Source organism: Centruroides vittatus, unplaced genomic scaffold, assembly GCF_030686945.1.
Source record: "Centruroides vittatus isolate TY-2023 unplaced genomic scaffold, ASM3068694v2 contig_1427, whole genome shotgun sequence".
Classification (NCBI taxonomy): domain Eukaryota; kingdom Metazoa; phylum Arthropoda; class Arachnida; order Scorpiones; family Buthidae; genus Centruroides; species Centruroides vittatus.
Window position 1 is genome coordinate 75629 of NW_027120893.1, and position 21238 is coordinate 96866.

Here is a 21238-nt window from a genome sequence, read left to right on the forward strand (position 1 = left end):
AGGATTGCCAAAAGCTTGTTAAATGAAATGATGTAAATTTGTTACCGATGTATGTTTTTAAAACATACGGGATGTATAAAATATTTAAAAGTCTGACCAATGAGTATTATTTTGTGTGTTCTATCTGCAAATAAGCCAAAAGAAAAAAATTATAATGTTTCAATATGCTGCTAGATATGCAATTTATTAGCCCCAGAAACTGTGACCTTTTACAACAGGTTTTTATTTTGTCATGTACTAACTACATAATGGGTCAGAAATACCTCTTGTAATTTACAGAACAAAATAGTTTTCCTTCTCGACTGCTGATTTTTAAGGTTACCAAAATTGTTCCCGTCTGTTCTATAAACTTAGAGACAGGAGGAGAGGACTAATGGTTAACCAACGGTTTCCAAGAAAAAACTACTAAACATCACCAGTGAATCCACCCTGTATATATAATTTCATACAGTTTAATGTCTTTTATTTTAAAAATGTAAGCACAATATGTCATGACAAAATAGCCACTTTCAATAATATGGACTAGAGGTGGGAGATCAGTTCTGCTACTGGAACTGGAACTATTGGAACTGATCTGAGTGTAGAACCGTTAATGATTCCAAAGAACAGCCTAGCTTATGTTAATGCCAGAATTGTTCGGTCTGTTGGACTAGACAGTCCCTCGTCAGTTTTATATAGGATATAAAATGCTTCTTTGTTTTTTGATCAATCTGCTCCAAATTATTCTTGTTTAACTTTATATGTATTTTCCTCAAATTCAGACCATCGTGAAACCTGAACACCTTACTGCTCGATTTTATCCCCCTTATTAACTCCTAAACCCTTTGTCCAATCCACACCAATTTTTCATACTTATTCTCTGGGACTCTGAGGAAAATATAGACTTTTGTGAAATCCAGAACCCAGCCCTTCTCGATTTGATCTCCTCGATACTTTGCGATTAACATAACAATTAAGCTAAAATAACTAAATCTGTAATATGATTTTCATTTTAACGTTTAGCCATTTTACTGTTTGGATGGGCAATGCCGGACATATCTGCTGGTTATTAATAAAACAAACTCTAATAAACATATAAATTTTTAAAATATCGTTGTAAATTTAAATTATTCTAAACTAATTTTTATTATTCCTAAGAAGAACCTGTGGAACATTTTCATTACTTCAAGTTCAAATCCAGATAAACAATTCGCCGTTTAGAGATCCATCCGAAATGATACCATACCATTGTTAAGTTTGTAAATAGTTTTCAAAGATGATATCATTCTATTACCATTAATAAAAATTTTACTTTTGTTTAGGTAAAATTATCCTCAGTTTCTTCTGTTTTGATCTGTTTAAGATATTTAAGACTTATAAATGTGAAAACTTTTGAATTATTATAAGAAATAGGTTAAACAAATCAAGTTCTTTAAACATTAAACTGAACACATGATTTTTTGTACAAGGGGCTTGTACACTTAGTAGCGAATACTGTTCAGTATGGTCCTTATTCTGAAGGTGTAAACCCAAAGATGATGAAAGGCATTTGAAGACTGTAATTGATTCTCTGATGCTTCTTGTGTGCAGTGTGGCAGTGTGTTTTGAGGCTAACTAAATTTCAAACTAGAACCATCTTCACTAGTAACGTACTGAATAACTTTCAATAAAACTAATTCATTTCTCTACGAATTGCTCATTGATATTACTCTAAATTCAGTATTTTGAAATGCAAAACTAAATCATCTCATAGTAAAAAGTAATCATATTTATACATTTAATGTATTCAATAACAGCTTATATATTTCACTCAAGTTTTCAAATTTACTAATGTTTGGAGCACAGTTTTCATATGTATAGAATACAAAAATTATTATTTTTACTTAAATCTTGTTGTTTTAGAAAGTAAATAAAAGAAAAGGCTTTTTGTGGTAATAGTCGTCTGTTTTAATTTACTGAAGTATCAAATTATATGAAGAATAGTATTAGATAAAATATTTGTGTTCAAATTGAAAAATAAGAATGTAAATGATATTTCTAATTACGAAAATAACACACACAACTCTGAAAGAAAATGTTACGAGGAAATATTGGTCAGCTACAAACCGTATAGGCATATAGTGTTTGAGCATAGTGAAGAGAAATGGAAGTTTTTGTGAACTGATTTGGTATAAAAAAACTAACTAAGCTGACTGAACATGCCAGTAATGTTTAAAACCTTATAGTCATGTTTATCAATGTATGCAACTAATCTCTTTAAACCATTCATCTTACTAATGTTTATCTTTTAGATAAAAATTAATAAAATGATTAGATGATAAAGACAGAAGTACACAATAAATAAAACTTCAGTATTATTCATTTTGTTGTGTCATTTTTAGAAAACATTAACTATCTAGGTGTTGTTTTATTTTATTTAAATAATATAAAATATATGTACAGAATTAAGCTACTTCAATATCATTCTAAATCTTGTAAATTAATTGTGGATCCTGTAAATTCGGTGTCACCTGTACTTGTTGTTCCGAAATCACTCGCGGAAGCACCATTTAAAGATTCGTCTCCTACGGATGGATCGGACAGAAGAGAGATGGGTACAGATAATTCCGTTATAAGTGAAGAAGTTGTGACGGGTATGAGAATTTGATCGTCTTGATAAATATTTGTCGTCGGTTGCGGTGGGTCATCCTATTTAATGAAAATATCAAATTACACTTCATTTTGTAAAGAAAACAAAAAGCCAAATAAATGACAAACTACTTACAGGCAATATGTAAGTTTGAATAAAATGTGTACCGCTAATAGAATCACGATAAGTAAACGGAGTGGAAGCCAACATCACGTCGGCGGAAACATTTGACGAAGAATCTCTCAGAATTTGATTGGAATTTGATGACTGTTTAATTCCATCTGACAAAGAAAGATTATCTATAAAGAAAAATAATAAATATAGTGTTTTTCCATTTGGTTTTCCTTCATAAAAGTTATTTTTGAAATATAAAATTATTAACCAGTTGTTGTAGATGTAGTAGGAGTACTGGTCAAATTATTTTTCAATTGCTGCTGCAGTAACCACCATTTTTTGGCACGAGAACTAATAATGTGATTACTACAGTAATCGGTACGAGCCGATCCACTGTTATTTTCTTGAAGAATTCGAGACGATGCTAATAATTCTAATTCATCTGAATAAACAGAATCATCAGATATAAAATAGTAATCAAAATAATTTGTTTTTAAAATAAAAGAAAATTAATAAATGATTAGTTATTAAGATTTAAGTGTCAATTGTTATAAAATTATAGTTTATTAAAACATAAAACATAGAATCAAGTTAATCTTTGTATTTTATTATGACTTTCTGAAATTGCTCATAGAATTTACTGTTGCTGGAATAAATTCCAAAAGCATTCATATAATATATGCATGTATAAAATAGAACTGATTATGAAAACTTTGTTGTAAAATGTTCGCCATTTATTAAGGTACTTTTTTATGCCTAGTTTTAACAACTCTAGGTTATCATCTTATCCTATTTTATTTATTTATTTTCAAATATTAAACGTAATCACACTTGATATTTGAAAATAATTTGAGTTTAATTATATTATAATATATAATTAAGAAAATTAACTTTATAAAATTTTATTATATTACAGACATATTATTACTATATTTTACTATAGATATCTTAGAAAATGCAAAATTACATTCTACGTAACTTACTAGATGAAACTGTTATTCCTAAATTTGGATTTAGAATGGTACCAAGAGTCTGTGTCGTCGATACATTTGTGTTTCCAACAGCGGATGAATTAGGTACAACAAAATCTGGAATAATAAGCTGTGTAGCAGCAATATTGTTACCCAATTGTTGAGATAAAAGATCGGGTGTAATTGATCCTCCAAGTAATTGAGCTGGGACAATAATAAATAATTTTTTGTATTTAAATTTTAAATAATTTCATAAATACAGAAGTCGTAGAACTATTTACTTACTTAAAGGTTCAGAAAGTATAACATTTGATGTGCTGACAAGAGTAGTTTCAGGAAGTGTAGCAGAAGTATTTGGTAATGAAACTGCATTAACTAATTATTAAAAAAGAGAAAAAAAGAATTAAATATATTAATTGAAATAAATTTACTTCTCTTTATTAAATGATTTTAAAACAAACCTAAAGACACAGTATTAGTAAGTTCTTGTGTTAAACCATCCATTGATGTTATTTCTTGCAATTCTTTACTGGACAATAATGTTACTGAATCCTGTTGGCCCCCTTCTTTCATAAAAGGAAAAAAATATATATATTTTAATTTTGTAATAAAAACTAGTCTATTTTAATACTTAATATGTCAAATTATGAGAATCACTGTTGTCTCCCATGTTTTTACTGTTATGAAAGTTACTACAGTTTCTGTTATGTCAAAATTTTAATAGCTTATTTTGAATGACATTAAATTAAACAGTTTAAATATTGTTAATCAACATTTTACCTATTTGTAAAATGGGAAGTTCCAATGATTCTCATAACTCAGATTTTTATCATAACTCATGTTTTTCATCACTATTCGGTATATAATTGTTATTTTTTAAAATAAGCTCTTATTTTAATCTCAACAATTAAAAGAAAATAAATCATTTTATATTTAAAAATAATAATTTATTTTATTAGAAATGAATGCAATTGGAGAGCTTCATATAAAAAATTCTTATGTTTTATAAGTATAATTTTTAATTTAAAAAAATATGTGAGGGCCAGATCGAACAGAAATGTAAAGAACCTTTCACTTTTCCCCCTCTTTCATAATTTTTGTCAATCTTATGACTGAAGGATGATTACATTTCCTTCCCCAAAGTCGTTTCCTTTCCCAAGGGAACTCGTCGAATGTGTCACGGGAAACTAACCGCTAAATTTCATGATTGGCGTAAAAAGATAACTTGATTCGGGGGATAAAAGGGAGAGACTCGAGGATCAGAGGATCGAGCAACAAGCAGCGGTGTGTTGGCCAAGAAGAAAAAACCCCGTCGAATCCTGAGCAACCCTCCGAGACGACCCTCCGGGAACCGGAGCCATTCCACCCGATCACCCAACGATTTTAGAAAAGTCTCTCCCTTTCTGAGATCCGCTGCTCCGTCCAAGGAATCAAAGAGTCATGCTAAAGAATTAATGTAAACTCTCTCTTGGACCGCCCTACGTGTATTAGAAAGCTAGAGAGCCAAGTCGAACAATTCTCGATGTTAGAATTTGTAATCGTTGCTTATGTTATCTAATAAATTTTGGTTTCATTGTTAAATGGTGTCATTTACTTGTATCAGGTCAGTCCATAAGTCCATGCACATTTTTATGACCTTGAGAAAAATCTTGTTTTGCTGTTAAAAATGTCAGTCTAATGTGATAATTTTTACACTGAAGTATTAAATTGGATCTCATTCATATAATACTGTTCAGAATTGTGAACATTTCAGTTGTTTATTTTCGTTAAAATGGAAGTAACCGACGAATATAAAAGACACGTTTTATACTTTTTATTTTTAAGTGGTGAGAATGCTACAAATGCAACCAAAAAAATAAATACTGTACATAAACAAATCGTAATTAGTGCAAGGACTGCGCAGAAGTGGTTTGAAAGATTAGAAACAATGATTTTAGTGTGGAGGATAAGGCTCGTACTGGAAGATCCGTTGACTTTGATGATGATGATCTCTCTGCACTAGATGAAGCAGAACCATCTTTAACAGTTGATGAAATTGTGGAACGTTTAAATTCATCCCGTGGAACTGTTCATAGACACCTACAACAAATCGGAAAAGTTTCAAAGCTAGGAAAACGGATACCACACGAACTGTCAATAGCTAACCGACAACAACGTGTAAACATTTGCACGTCTCTTTTATCCCGTATTGCTTTAGAACCTTTTCTTGGTAGGCTGGTTACTGGAGACGAAAAATGGATCCTCTATAATAATGTGACGAGAAAAAGACAATGGATGGATCGCGACAAGCAGCCAAAACCGACTGCAAAAGATGGGTTGCATCCAAAAAAAATTCTTTTGTCTGTTTGGTGGGATATGTCAGGTGTAATTCACTTTGAGCTGTTAGAACCTAATCAAACAATTACAGCTCAAATGTATTGTGAGCAATTAGAGCGTTTAAATGAAAAATTGAAAAAAAATCGACCATCGTTAGTGAACAGAAAGCAGGTTCTCTTGCAGCACGACAATGCCAGACCACACGCTGCAAAAATAACTGTACAGAAACTTGAAAGCTACAACTGGGAAATTTTACCTCATCCACCATATTCGCCAGATATTGCTCCCAGTGATTATCATCTTTTTTCGCAGTTTGCAGAATTTTTTAAAAGGGAAAACTTTTGAGGATGAGAACAATGTAAAAAAGGCTATTTCTAAATATTTTGATTCAAAACCGAAATCATTTTACGAAGACGGGATTAAAAAGCTACCATCAAGATGGCAAGAAATTGTACAAAATAATGGTGAATACATTATAGATTGAAATAAAATTTAATTAAAATTTTTTGCTGCTTTTTTTGTAGATAAAAATATGCACGAACTTATGGACTGACCCGATGTATCGCCGACGCCCTCACCCACCTCCTCCACTTGATCTGACAAATTTAATCCCGACCCCTCGGGACCATTAAAACATAAACGTGAATCGGCCATCCTCTGACTAGTGTGCAGGTTTCATCGACCTGTTTGCCGACAACAAGAGGTACGACTTCGTCCTACCTCTTGGGTAACCCGCACATACGTTTAAATAATTTTTGGTAGTAAATGAAATTATTGAAGATCAATTAAAATTTAACTAAAGACACATTAAAAATTTCTTTAACTTTACAAAATAAACAGTAATTTCTTTAAAAAAACATTGCAAACAAAGTTCAGTTACTGATATAATCTTTACAATTTGTGAATGCTTGTCTACATGTTTGACAATAATGTTTTATGTAATTACAAAAACAGAACATCTACATTATATTTTTTTTTGTGTTAATATAATGTTATATTTGTATTAAAATATGATTTTTTTTTATGCAGAGCCTATAAAGAAATTAAAATAGTTGTAAATATACTAGTTGTTTCAAGTTCAAAAATTTTTTAAATGCTTCATTGTATTGAAATAAATGGATCATTCTAATTAGCTACAACTATTCAGTTATTTATGCCAAATGATCTGCTGAATCATTGGGCAATGTTAATGATTAGTTACTAATTTATTTGATTAAAGGTAGGAAGATATGTTGCCATTTTCTATTCATTTTAATAATTACATTAAATTAATTTTTAATTTAGAAATTTCTGGAAGAAAAGAAACAGACCACAGCAGGACTCAAATCTGCAACTTCTGCTTACTGTGCAAATGCATTACCAATTGTGCTATCTGGATCTGTCTAGGTAGTGTAATTGGCAAAAGTATTTGTAAATTACACAAATTCTTGCAAAATACATAACAAAATCTGTAAGGTTACTATTTTAGACTAACAAATGAAGATTTCAAAAATTAACCTTTGACTTCTACATACTCCTGTCCTGATATCACAGCTGATTGTCAACAACCATTCAGTTGTGTATATTTTACACAGTACAAAGATTTACTGGTTACTGTTAAAATTTACTAAAAAATTTCTTCAGCTACTTAATTTTTTAAATATTTTCTATTTAATATAAATTTTGATCCTTTGAAATTTCTCATTAAAATAAAATTATCTACGGCATTTTCATTATAAAAATAAATGTTATTTAAAGCTGTAAAAAAATATAATCAATCATTTACTTACGTATATTTTTTAAAATAAAACATGCAATTTTTATTTAAATCTTAATGTTAGTTCTTTTTTAAGTAAAGGTTTTTCAATTATTAACAACAAGGCATTCTTATAAAAATAATGAAAAGAATGGAACTTATAATTCTATAGTACAGTACAGGTACTCCTCACTTTACGACCTATCTTCTTAACGACCACTCGCACTTACGACCAATCGAGTTTTGACCTGCAATTCGGGGAATCCCCTTTCTCGGCTTGAGTGTCGATCAGTGGCGAATGGTGACATGCACACTAAGCGTACTATAATTGTCTTTTCTATGAATAAATTTGAAGTTTGTTGCATAATTTGTATAATTTTACAACGATCCTATATTCCCGGCGCAAGTTCCTCGCTTATCGACGTAGTTGTCGGAACAGAACTCGGTCGTAAAGTGAGGAGTACCTGTACTTATATACATTACCCACACACACACATACAATAATACATATAATACAATACAATATTATATTTGTAACAATGTAAATCAATATATGTTCATATAATTTTTATTATTTAAGTTCTCAAAAAAAAATTATAAATAAGTTAATTTTCTTGAAATTATTTAAATTGATGTAAATAATTTGCATATAATATACTTACCTAATACTGATGAATGGATTTTTAACATGTGAAGCCTAAGACTAGCTTTACAGTTGTATTTTTTATCACAAGATGCTATTGGACAGGGATATATTAATTTTTCTACTGCGCAACTATGTTTTTTCATATGGACATATAAACTAGATTTGGCTGCAAACCTGGCATTACAATCTGTTGAAAAATATATAAAATTTACAATAAATATAAAATAATAAAACTTCATTTATTAAGAATTATGTTTATTTATCTAACAACATTATTTTAGTAAATACTGTAATATTTTATACAAAGAATTTAGAGAATTCAGTTTCAATAGCCAATTCAAACATGAGGAAATTAACAGATAATATATTTCATCCGAATCAATTATTATCTATTTATAAAAGTTTTTATATTTATATTCAGATGTTTCCAAATTTTAGAATCAGTGAAAGAATAAATATAAATTCCAGATATAATTACATCATGATTTAAAATTCATTGCGATTATTTTTAATGTTATATGGCATATATTTTAATTTATTCAAAAGATGTATCAGTTTATATAAAGTTCATTAATAAAAAAATTATAAAGATATTTTTTTGGCAATTATTATTACTAATTAAACATTAAACACAATTGTTTTTCATGAGACTGATCATGAAAAACAATTTATAAATAATAGTGTGGTGAAAACTGGTTAATTCAAATCAATCAAGGAAAAAAAAATTCTGATTTCGAGTTATGGAGGTTTGGCTAAAAATCAAGATTTTATGCATTGCTTTATCGGCAACCTATACACACAATACATCCCTGGGTCATATTACATAGAATCGTTGTGTCAATGTAAACCTCTCAGGGTTATCCAGAAACTTGAAAACTCTTAACCGAATGTTTAAATAAGTCACTGAGAAAAGCTTTCCAGAATGCTTGATCCATTCACTCCTAGGTTTAGTAAGGATTTTTTAAATTGTGATATTTCACGCTTAGAGTCAATCTGTTTTTTTATTTTTTATTACAAAATAACAAAAAAAACTGTCATATTTTTAAAATTTTGCTGCAAAGGTTAAAATTTTTACACAGAATTGGCCTATAATCATTTTCTTATTAATTATCAAAAATCCATTTATTTATGTCGTCAGCTAGTTTGAGAAGTCCATCAGCAATCAAACAAAATAAAAAAAAGGTTTGAACAGCAGTTACAGTTTCCAAGTATCACACGCATTGTCTGGAAGACACCACTCCCATCTGCCATCATATGACACGATGTATATTTTTTGTCTTACGTGGTTCGTGTTTTATAGAAAATTTCTGATTACAAGGTATTTGATAAATAAAATAATTAACATTCATCTAAATTAAAATTCCAGAGAGTTTATGAAAATACTATATTAAAACCTCATTTCAGTTAACCAGTTTGATGAATTGGAGTTAACCAGTTCGATTTAACATGTAAATCCCCACTAAACTGATCAGGAAAAGAAAATGACTTCAAGTAAACACAACTTTGAGTTAATTAGATTCCGCTGTATTCTATTTCCACTCGTGCAGGGTGGGCCAAGTCACTTTACCATGTAAAAATGAAATAACTTTTTTACTTTTAATTATTTTATAGGTTTCTTTTTAACATTATAATGTACACATCTTGGAGATGTTTTTAACCTAAAAACATGAAAGATAACATCCTTTAAATGACCCTCATTTTCCTCTTCACAAAGGCAAGCTCTCTACTCCCGTGATAAAAGCCACGGTAACAGGAATTATAGGTAGTGGAATATAAAATATGTATCGTAAGTATTTTAATATTTAGTTTTGATAAATCATATTCACTAGAAGCTACAATCAATCTTGTGTTCAAAATAACATTAATTTCATTTACAACTGAAACTTTCAATTTCATCCGGGAGACTATCCATTGTTTGACGCGATAACTTAATCCTTTTGTGTCTTATAGAATCGTCACAGAGAAATTTGCATATATTGTCAAGGTGATCAGCTATTGGATGCTTTTCACGTGATAGCTAGGTGTGCTAATTTAGAAATAGTATTTTTGGTATCCCTATTATTCCGTTTGAGAATTTTCTGGACCTTATTTTGATCCTGTGTACGGAGAGTGGTGTACATTTTGTTTGGTTTTGCATATTAGAGTATTCAATTTTGCCCAAAGGTGGCGTTTGCTTTCTTCCTTTAAAAGTGTTTTTGTGGCTAAGAATCTTTGGGAGACTATCAATTGTTTGACATGATAACTTAATCCCTTTGTGTCTTATAGGTAAGTTCTTCTTGTTTTATCATGTCCCAAGGAGTAGAGGAAGACTTTTTCACCGACTGTTCCAGAGAGAACACCAAATAGACCTAGAAGGAGTAGTTCCGGTCAGGACGAGAAAGTTTTTGAATCAATGTATTAATGTAAGCTCTTATAATGTTTGGTATAAGCATTTAAACAAATCTTTTTTTGACTGTTTGCTTTATAACAACAATTTCTCTTTCAATATCAGCTCTATGGTAATGCAAATCAGATGTAATGCCTTCAATTTTTTGCAGAATCATCACAGAGAAATTTGCATACATTGTTAAGGTGATCAGCTATTGGATGATTTTCACATGATAGCTAGGTGTGCTAATTTAGAAAAAATTTGTGAAAGTATTTTGGTATCCCTATCATTCCGTTTGAGACTTTTCTGGACCTTATTGGTAATTCACACAATTTTGATTTAATAATTTAATCTTCTGAACAAAATTAATTATTTAGGTAATCTTATGTTGACTTATTTTGTTTCGGTGATCCTTTGTACGGAGAGTGGTGTACATTTTGTTTGGTTTTGCATATTGGAATATTCGATTTTGACCAAAGGTGGCATTTGCTTTCTTCCTTTAAAAATGTGTTTGTGGCTAAGAATCTTCAGGAGACTATCCATCGTTTGACGTGATAACTTAATCCTTTTGTGTCTTATAGGTGGGTGTAATTAATTTCTTTATATAATGTTGTTTTTTTATTGTTTGATAGTTCTCCCCACAATTTTTTATTTTATATTATGGATATTTTGTTTAAATATTTCTTAGTATCGCTTTGTATAATTTGTTTGTTTTATTTATGTATATTTTATTTTTTTCCTCTGTAATAACTTATACATTGCAAACTAATGTAATATTACAATTCATATGTAATGATTTTGTTGTATGTATTCCCCGCATCATGGTTCTTCCCAGTATGTCTAAATAAATAAATAAAACATTCAATTTCATCAAATTAAGATCATGATATTATATTAAACAGAAAATTAATTTCATATAAATTTCTATATAATATGCATTGCTTTCCTTTAATTTGTGCTAAATCCTTTCCACATTTTTATATTATCATATTATTTCATTATCTCATAATTTTTGTTAAAATTAAATAAGCACATCAAACAGAAACTTTGATATATCCTTACATTTTGAGCAGTCAAAGAAAAAAAATAATTAGTACAAAATGTAGTCTAAAATATGAATTCATACAGAAATTTAAAATTTTAATTGTATGAAATGACAGGAAAAAAAATATTATAATTGATCTAAATTTAATATCAAAACATAACAGGAAACTAAAAACAGAATTCACATAGTCTGTGATACCAAACAAGAGTCTATGTAGTCTGTTTAGTATTGTGGACTATGTAAATTCCATTTTTATTTTCTGTTGATTCTCCAGGAGATACAAGGAAGTTAATTCAGTGATCAAAACATTACTTTTGAACATCAAGATTTATTGCTTTCTTTCACAGGGGTGCAGAATATTTTTGGGACCCAAAATTTCCTCACAATGTAATTTTACATAGAAAATTTTCACAACAATGTTGCACATTAGCATGCAAAATAAAATATTTTATGAATGAATTAACAATTATTACTATATAGTTTTGAAAATTCAAATTTGATCCTACAAATAATAAAATAGACCTACTGTATACAAAGTTCTGCATATCGGCAAAAACAAAAGAAAACATTAATAATAAACACATAGTTTGAAATGTTTTAATTAAACCACGCAAATAATTAAATAGGCCTATGGTATAATTTTCTGCACAATACTAAACTGATAAAGTAACAAAAACTTTAAAAAACCCTTCACAAGCAAAATTATTTATTTTTTCAAATGTTTTCAGCTGTTTTAGCAGTCATTGTCAGGATACAAACAAATATTAGAACACTGGCAGATAAGCCTGGTGTTTTCCAGGTAAAAAATAAATACAAACATTAAGATTATTAGATTATTTCATACTTCTTCATACCCTTCTATTATATTTTAATATAATATAGTATTTGATTTACATAACTACAAACATTATCTTATGTAAGGGTTTATCACATCAAGTGACTAATCAAACACATTTTAAAAATTCTTTCAATTGTGCACAGTAAAGAAGAAAATTTTTAAAATGTTTTACATTGGTCACTTGATGTGATAACATAAGATAACGTTTGTAGTTATATAAATCAAATACTATGATACAACAAATATTAAAACAGAACCATACAAAGAGTTTGGTTATTTCAGCCTACCAGTGTTACATTTATCGCAATACTCAGATAGTATAAAATAGCACAATTTCATTGGTCAAGTAGCTAGCAATAGAAAATATATTTTCTATTGCTAACTACTTTTATATGTTAACTCTAAGAAATTGGGCCATTCACAGCCGAATATCAAACGATAATCTGCCAATCAATCAAATTTCTCAAAAAACAAACCAAATATTTAAACTCCACACCCTCGAAAACCACTTAAAACATATTTTGTGCTGGCTAGTAACCTTGTATTATGTAATTTTCCAATTCCAATATCACCATGCCACTGGATCTAATAGAAAGAAGGGATTGTTGCAGATGGAGGTTGAAGTTCCCCTCTCCCAGGAGGAGGACAACTAGTACAAAAGTATAGTTGTCTTCCTCCTGGGAGAGAGGATGATCAACAACCACTACTTAATACTGGTCTACTATTAATACTTGAAAAGTGATTCATGTTGGATAGGTTCTGAAGACCCCGCATGTGATCGAAGTTGCTAACCTTAACATCCAAAAGACTTCTGATAAGACTTGTAATAAAAAAATCCTATAAAAATGCAAGAATAATTGCTTTTATGTAATCCCATAAAAAAAATTGGTGAAATCAGGTTGAAAAAGTAAATTCTTTCTTCCACGATAAACCTTCGTAATCCAGTGGTAGGTGTTTCTACAACAGCTAACGTTTTCAACCATGCGTAAACAACATCCGATCTCGAGCATAATGTTCCATCTCATCTTCCAATTTCATGATTCAAAATTATGGAATAGAATTCGGTCTCGGTTTTTTGTTCCATTCACTGGCATTTGAAACTATTTTTTGTGCTGTGCCTGAAGAAGACCCCGTGGGGGTTGAAAACGTTAGCTGTTGTAGAAACACCTACCACTGGATTATGAAGGTTTATCGTGGAAGAAAGAATTATAATTTATCTAGTACGCAGTAAGAAGTATACTTGAAATAGTAAAGTTCAGCAAAAACATCTACATAAAGAAAAGTTTTGAAAGTTGTAGCATAAGAATAATGGATGCAGATTTGACAGTAAGACTCAACATGTGAATAAAGTGCACATTACACAGACTACAACTACAGGAAGTTTTGGATGAAGCAATGTCATCATGATAATAAATAGGAAAAATAAACATCAGCACAGAAAAAGACTTCCAGTTCTATTTTGTGCCTTAAAATCGTTGCATGTACTGTACATTAATTTGGTTGAACATTAGAACATCTTTAAGCAGAATAAGTGATAGAAGTTTGGAGCAATGGGTTTATGAATTAATAAAAGGAGATGAAATTGGGAAGGGACAGGATGTCCAGGTTTTCTGGTAATTAAGCATATCCTCATAAATATCGTGTTTATAGAAAAATTATTAAAATTGATTTTGCTTATTTGGTTACAGCAACATGTGTGAGCAATCTGCCAAGGAGGATGCATTCCGGAAGACTTTTATGTAAAGCTGGCCCCAATTTAATTGGTACTAATGTGAAGAAAACCCAGAAAACTCTATGTGGCCAGTCCATTGGCAATACACAAACCCGCAATCAACCACCAGTGATCGGTGGTTTTATCCACTGGTTTTTTTATTGGAACGTACTTATTGGGCTGCAATTTGAAAAAGTTGTAGACCTATAAATTCCCTCTATCATCTGTCTGTCTATCTGTCCTTTATTAATCTCGAGAATAGAGTTTGATAGATGAACGTCAAGACCAGATATGGAAAGCACAAGAGCAAGAGGACCAGATTAACTATATATGAACGTCTGATTTGTACTGTAAGTTACATTATTTCAATTGAAAAATTTTCCCCTGAACAGACTTAGATGCATAACCAGCACAACTTTATTGCTAACAGGAAAAGTATGATATACAGAGGCAAAACACTACTACACTCCATGCAGGCAAGTGCTGTGCACTACTTGTTGCAGTAATGGTGTAATGGCACATCTATTTCGCACTATATCATTGTTGCAGTAATTCAAAGAATATTACATTATTTTTTTAAATTATATCCTTTTGTAAGAATTATATTTAGTTAATTATTTTGTTCATTTTTTTGCCAAAAGATAGCACTACATGTAAAGCCAGCAATCAAATGTAGACAGAAATTAATCAATATATAGAAATGCAATCAATAATTTGGAGTGAAATGTATGACATTATCTAAGTTAGAACTATTTGAATGTGACTGCAGAGTTTCATAGCAATTGACTGAATGGCTTAGGCATGCATAGCAAACAAACAAACAAACATTCTCATTTATATGCAGGGTGTTTTTTATCTTGAGACAATGAAATAACTTAATTGGATCTCATTATTTTGGGAAAAAGTTATAGACAAAAGTTGTAAGGTTTCAAAGGGCCAATCAATTGGTGACCTTGACCTTCAAGGTCATTTGAGGGTCAAGTCTGTCTTCAATGGAAACATATATTTTTGACCCCGGCAATGGAAAGAGCAGGAAATTTCACAACCAGATATACCTTTGACCTTATGGCCTAAGTCAAAGATCAAGATTATTTTAAGGTTTAAATTATAAGCTTTTTCTAATGGGAAACCATACTTTTTATTAATGGAATAAGCAGTAATAAAAAGTATGGTTTAATACTAATAAGTCAATAAGGTTTAATACTAATAAATAAAATTTTTACTTTTTATGTATAGTAAATAATTATTTCAGGCTTTTTATACAGTAACAGATTTGTTTGTAATTTTTTTTACCCGTCTAAAAGTCCATCTTGGCATTGATTGATCCGTGGCATCGGTTTGTGTAACACATGTTAGGTAATTTCAGGGCTTTTGAAAAGAAAGATGTTACATGTATGGAACACACATGCATATTTCAAGGATCTTTAACATAGCAAAACAGGAGAAATAGGGTAAAATGAATTAAGGCCCTTTTTAGATAACACAGAAATAACAGATAATGTACATTATGAAGGAATAAAACAATGTTCAAGTATGGAGGGAAATGAGTAAAGGAAAACAGAAGCTGATACAGGTTTTAATTTTTTATGGAAAATAGTAAGAATTAAGTGGAGACTAAAGGCATTAGTTAAAACTATTTCAATAGCCTTACATATTGCTGAAAAAAAAAAATAAAGGTCTAAGTGATATCAAGCACACACTGATTTAAGTTACAGATAAGGGAGTGGCAGTTTAAAAAAAAGCTTCAGGTAGGTATGTTGAAGAAGAAAGAGTGAGCTTGATTATATGCATTACAGACTTATTGGCAATTTTATGACTTTGGGTTTGCAAGATCTATTTTACAGTAATGTTTTTGCAGCCATTGCTACATTTATATCTGCTAAAAATTTCCCTGGGACTGTTTTACTTTCTCCCTTATCTCATTCACACAGTTGGACATATGCTGCATCCCTGCTTTTTTAATGTTTAATATTAATTAAGTACGATATTAACCACAGTGATTTAAAGCACCTCAAATAACAATTCCTCTTGTAATCTCTAACATAATACAAATATTTATGTCCAAAGAGGATTCTGATCAATAATCTAAAAAATGTTTTAACATATTTGCTGCAAATCTGATGGCAGAATGTTTTGAGGAAAAATTTTATAACAACAATTATTATTTTATGAATACTAAATCTGTAGCATATTTAAAGAATTTTTTTTATTGAAAAAAAATTCAAATTATTCAATGCAATTAATTTTGCATAGCGTAACCATCAAAGAAATGCACTTTCTTTAATTTCTCAGCTATGCTATTTAATAAATATAATATTGATAATATGAAATATCGGTAATATTCTCCTTCACTTACTTTCATGAGGACAAGCAAATGGTTTATCTCCTGTATGTATTATCATGTGACCTTTTAAATGTTCAAGTCTCATAAATGATTTTCCACATCCTGGTTCAGAGCATGCATATTTTCTTTCACCGGTATGTTTTTGCATATGTCTTGTAAGTTTACTTGCATTTACAAATGTCCATCCACATCCCTATAATTAAATATTTTCATAATTAATAAATATTATTATTGAGGAACTTGAAGTTTATAAAATACTTACTTCATAATCACAAACATAAGGTCTTTCTCCAGTGTGATACCTTACATGTTGTTTTAATCGACATATTTTATCAAAAACTTTCCTGCAACCTTCATATGGGCATTTAAAATCATCTTCATTATACTTATGTACTCTAATATGTGATGCTACTGAATTAGCAGAATAATATTCTTTTCCACAATGAGGAAAAGGGCATCTGAAACATTATTCATTAATTTCAATCAATTAAAATTACGTATGCATTACTAATTTATACAATTTTAATTTATCATATTTTAATTACTTATAAGGAGCTTGAACTTCTTTATGTACACTTAAATGCTGTTCCATTTTTCTACGAGTTGGAAACAACTGTCCACAATCTTTTGCAGGACACAGAATAGAATCAGGTCTTTTATGTAACTTTTTATGAGCATTAAGATTATAAATTGTTGTAAACTGTCTATTACATCCTTCATGATCACACTGATAAAAAAAATTCGTTAAAGTTATTTCAAACGTATTAAAAATGACCATACAAAATTTACATAAATCACATATAACTTACTATAAAATTTTTTTTTCCTTCATGTGATTCTAAATGACGTTTTAATCTATATTCTTTACCAAAAGCCCATTCACAGCCTTCTATAGGACACTGAAAAAAGACTGTTTTTATTCAGAGACAACCAAATCATTTACTATTAATTCAATATCAGGATAATTCCAACAAGATAATTGACTAACCAATTACAGTATTCTATAGCAATGTATATTCATTAGAAATTCCATATTTTGTAGTTTTAAAATATTTGTATTGAGAATTATTTATAATGAAACTTTGATATCACAAATAAACTTTGTTCTTACTTAATAATTAATTATCTTAGTAATTTACCTAGTTATCTTTAAATTATTAAAATACAGTTTAGTAACACAGTTTTGCAAATTTTGTTTGGTTTTTTTAATCAGTTTAATTTTTTATATAATATTTTCAATGTTTTATGTATTAGGTAAAGTCAATAAATAAGTACAGTTTAACCCGACTGTAACGTCATTGAATGTAATGACAACGCTAATATAATGTCAAATTTTTATTGGTTTCACGATTTTACTATACTAGATAATGTTAAAAATCCCACTTGTAACGACATAAAACTTTGTTTTAATGCCATATTCGAAGCACTCCCAAATTTACAAAATTGGATTACAAATTTTATTTAACAAAAAAAGAAATACTACATGTTCAGTCGTAGGGTCAGAGTCCACTTCTTAAAATGACTGTGGGTGGTACTCTCACCACTTGACTTCGGTAAGTTGAGATTCGCCACACTTTTAAATGAAATGACAATCGGTTATTATGGTATTATATACTCGTGACAATTGGTTATTATCAGTTTGAACTCATTTTTAAATTACTTTATGCTAAATTGCTAAAGATTCTATTATTTTAAATATAACATATTACATCAAATAGTTTATAAAGAAATAATTGAACCATTTTTAAGTGGCATACATCAGTTTAACCTTTTGTTGCCTTTTGATTCGACATTATTCTCAAAACCGGAAGTTCCGCCATTATTGAAACTTAGAACAAATAGAAATTTCTTATAAAAGGTAATTTTTGAAATTTTTAATTACATCGATGTATACTTAGACATAATAATGTAAATAAAGTTGATTTAAACATATAGTTTGCATTTTTATACATACAATAATAAATTATTATCATCATAATAGATACATTATACTGTATTACCATTAAGAAATAATTTTACAGTAATACATACGATGTTAAATTAGAATGGATTTTATAATAGATTCTTGAACACACTTGGTACTTTTTATGAGTGAAATTAGGACCTTGCAGATAACGACACTCAGTTATAATTTCAAAAAATTGACGGTTTCATGGATGACATTATAATTGGAGTAAACTGTATAAGGTGTAAATTCAATAATGAATTACAAAGGTTATACAAACAAAAGTTTGAGTCCTTTTTTCTTTATTTTCTCCCTTTATTCCAATCAGGAATCACTGTGCAGCTGGCGACTTAAAGTCAAAAAAACTTCTAAAATAACGAACAAAATACCATTAGACGATTCACAACACAATTAAAAATAATCTTCGGCGCCGACCTGTTTTTGTAGGCTACGGCGTCTACAAAGCATTAAAAACTGTTAATCTTCCACTTCAAGTCGCCAGCTGCACAGTGGTTCCTGACCGGAATAAAGGGAGAAAATAAAGAAAAAAGGACTCGAACTTTTGTTTGTATAACCTTTGTAATTCATTATTGAATTTAAACTTTAATTCCTGAGTTATGTACAAAAATATGTATAAGGTGTGTTGCAAAAATATAAGGCGTTTTTGAGCAATTTATCAAAAAAATTTCACTCTCACCTATAATTTGATAATTATGAAGAGATGGTAGCACTCCATACTTGAAAATAAAGGCATAGTTAAATTTATATAACCATTAATTGTTCTGATACCTCTACCCATTGTTAAAATTACTTGTCTTAAACAGCCTTTGAGTGTAGCCAAATCAGGTCACTAAATCAGACTGGAAGGTCTGCTAGAGCTATTGCAAAGCAGCTGAAGAGATCTTGTTGTGTTTTATCCAATTATATTAAACTTAGTGTGCAATATGGAAAGAAAAAACAAATAGGATAGCCTTCCAAGTTGACAAGAAATCAAAAATCAGTTATTATCAGGGAAATGTCAATAACAGGAACATCATTATGTAAAATAGCACAAAGGCTTGATGTTAATGTTCCAAAGTCGACAATTTCCAGACGGTAAAATTAGCAAAACATCTAGTGTATAAAAATTGTAAGGAACCACGTCTGAGCGTTATTTTTATTTACTTTTATTTTGCTTATTATTCTATTTTTTTTGGGGCTTATGTTTTGTTTGGACAAAGGTTTCCTCACCATTCACCTTAAGAACGTAAAAATAGAAGAAGAAAAACCCAACTCACCCACGGAAGAAAAGCGCCGTAGAACTCGCGCACATTTGCGCTTCCCGAGCGGAAAAAATAAGTCCGCACCGAGAAAGAGGGGGGAGACCCCACAAGCACAAAGTAGGGACTCGCTAAACCTTAAAAGAATAAAAACGTCCCGAAAAATTGTGAAAATGAACAGTGTAAAAGGTTAGCGAGTATTGTCGGAAAATAGGCTGCCAGACAAACAAAAAACAGTTGATTGTTAGCATTAAGTAGGTAAATGAGGGGAGTGATCTCATTCAGAATTGTGACGTCACCTCACACTATAAATCCCGAGTCTCAAGTGAAAACGGAGAGGTGGATTCCTGATAGCAACGAGTTTTGGTGAGCTTCGTATCAGTGAACGAGAGAGGTGTCCGATAGGATCGAATAGTTCCAAGGTGAAATAGGTTCCGAGTATATTGAGGTGACGGTTAGGATCTATAGTTTATAAGAATTATTGTCTATAAGTTAAGTCTTTGGTTTTGTCGGATTCCCAAGGGGAATAGAATTAAGTTAGAAATAGATTGAATTGAGTATTGTCGGGTTGATTCTTGCTGAATTTCATTGAATAAATTATTATTTGATTTTTTACTAAATACTGTATATAGTTTATTGCTAGAAGACTAATTAAATATTTGATTTTGTTATTGACAAACCTTGTCATTATTTAATTCGATGCACGCTTAAAGTCCAGGCCTGGCACGCTAACGCGAATCCGCGTAAAGTACCCGTTAGGGAACAGTTATTTCCGGCACACAGTCGTGTCATAATCGTTGGAAGAGTCGGAAACTAAAATAGTACTTTACAAAATACAAAAAAAAATCACCATATCTAAAACAACAGTACCAACAAAAAAGACTGATATGGGTCAAAGATAAAATGTCATGGACTTCAAAATGGTGTGAAGTTATTTCAATTGATAAAAAAAAGTTTAATTTGGGTGGTCCTGATGGTTGGCAATTTTATTAGCACAATCTTGGGAGATGACTTTTTGTCAGCAAGAAGGGGATCAGGTATGATCTGGGCAGGTTTTGTATGGTCTGGAAAAATTAATTTAACATTCATAAATGGTTGAATGAAGGCAGTTGTGTATCAAAACCTTACGGATATATATCTTCTGCCATTTGGAAAAAAAGTTGGTGGTCCATTCTGGCAATTGCAATAAGATAATGCACCAATTCACAATGCAAACTTCACTTATCAGTAGTTACTGGATAATGACATTCAGGTCATGGAATGGCCTTCCTATTCCAATGATTTGGATCCCATAGAAAAGCTATGGAGTCTAATAACTAGGGACATGTATGCAAGAGG

At 30.2% G+C, this 21238-nt stretch overlaps 1 protein-coding gene across 1 annotated transcript in view; it reads right to left on the bottom strand.

Moving 5' to 3' along the window:
• Positions 1–2375: 2375 nt before the first annotated feature.
• LOC136968283 (uncharacterized) overlaps positions 2376–21238 on the bottom strand; it is a 35764-nt gene continuing 16901 nt past the window's right edge. The window contains exons 4-14 of the mRNA XM_067262283.1: positions 17506–17595; positions 17242–17423; positions 16959–17154; positions 16709–16889; positions 8407–8577; positions 4155–4259; positions 3979–4068; positions 3706–3897; positions 2991–3164; positions 2744–2907; positions 2376–2667 (exon numbers count right to left, since the gene is read on the bottom strand). Coding sequence (XP_067118384.1) covers positions 2440–2667; positions 2744–2907; positions 2991–3164; positions 3706–3897; positions 3979–4068; positions 4155–4259; positions 8407–8577; positions 16709–16889; positions 16959–17154; positions 17242–17423; positions 17506–17595 — 1773 coding nt within the window. The 3' untranslated portion in view covers positions 2376–2439. The remainder of the gene's footprint in view (positions 2668–2743; positions 2908–2990; positions 3165–3705; positions 3898–3978; positions 4069–4154; positions 4260–8406; positions 8578–16708; positions 16890–16958; positions 17155–17241; positions 17424–17505; positions 17596–21238) is intronic.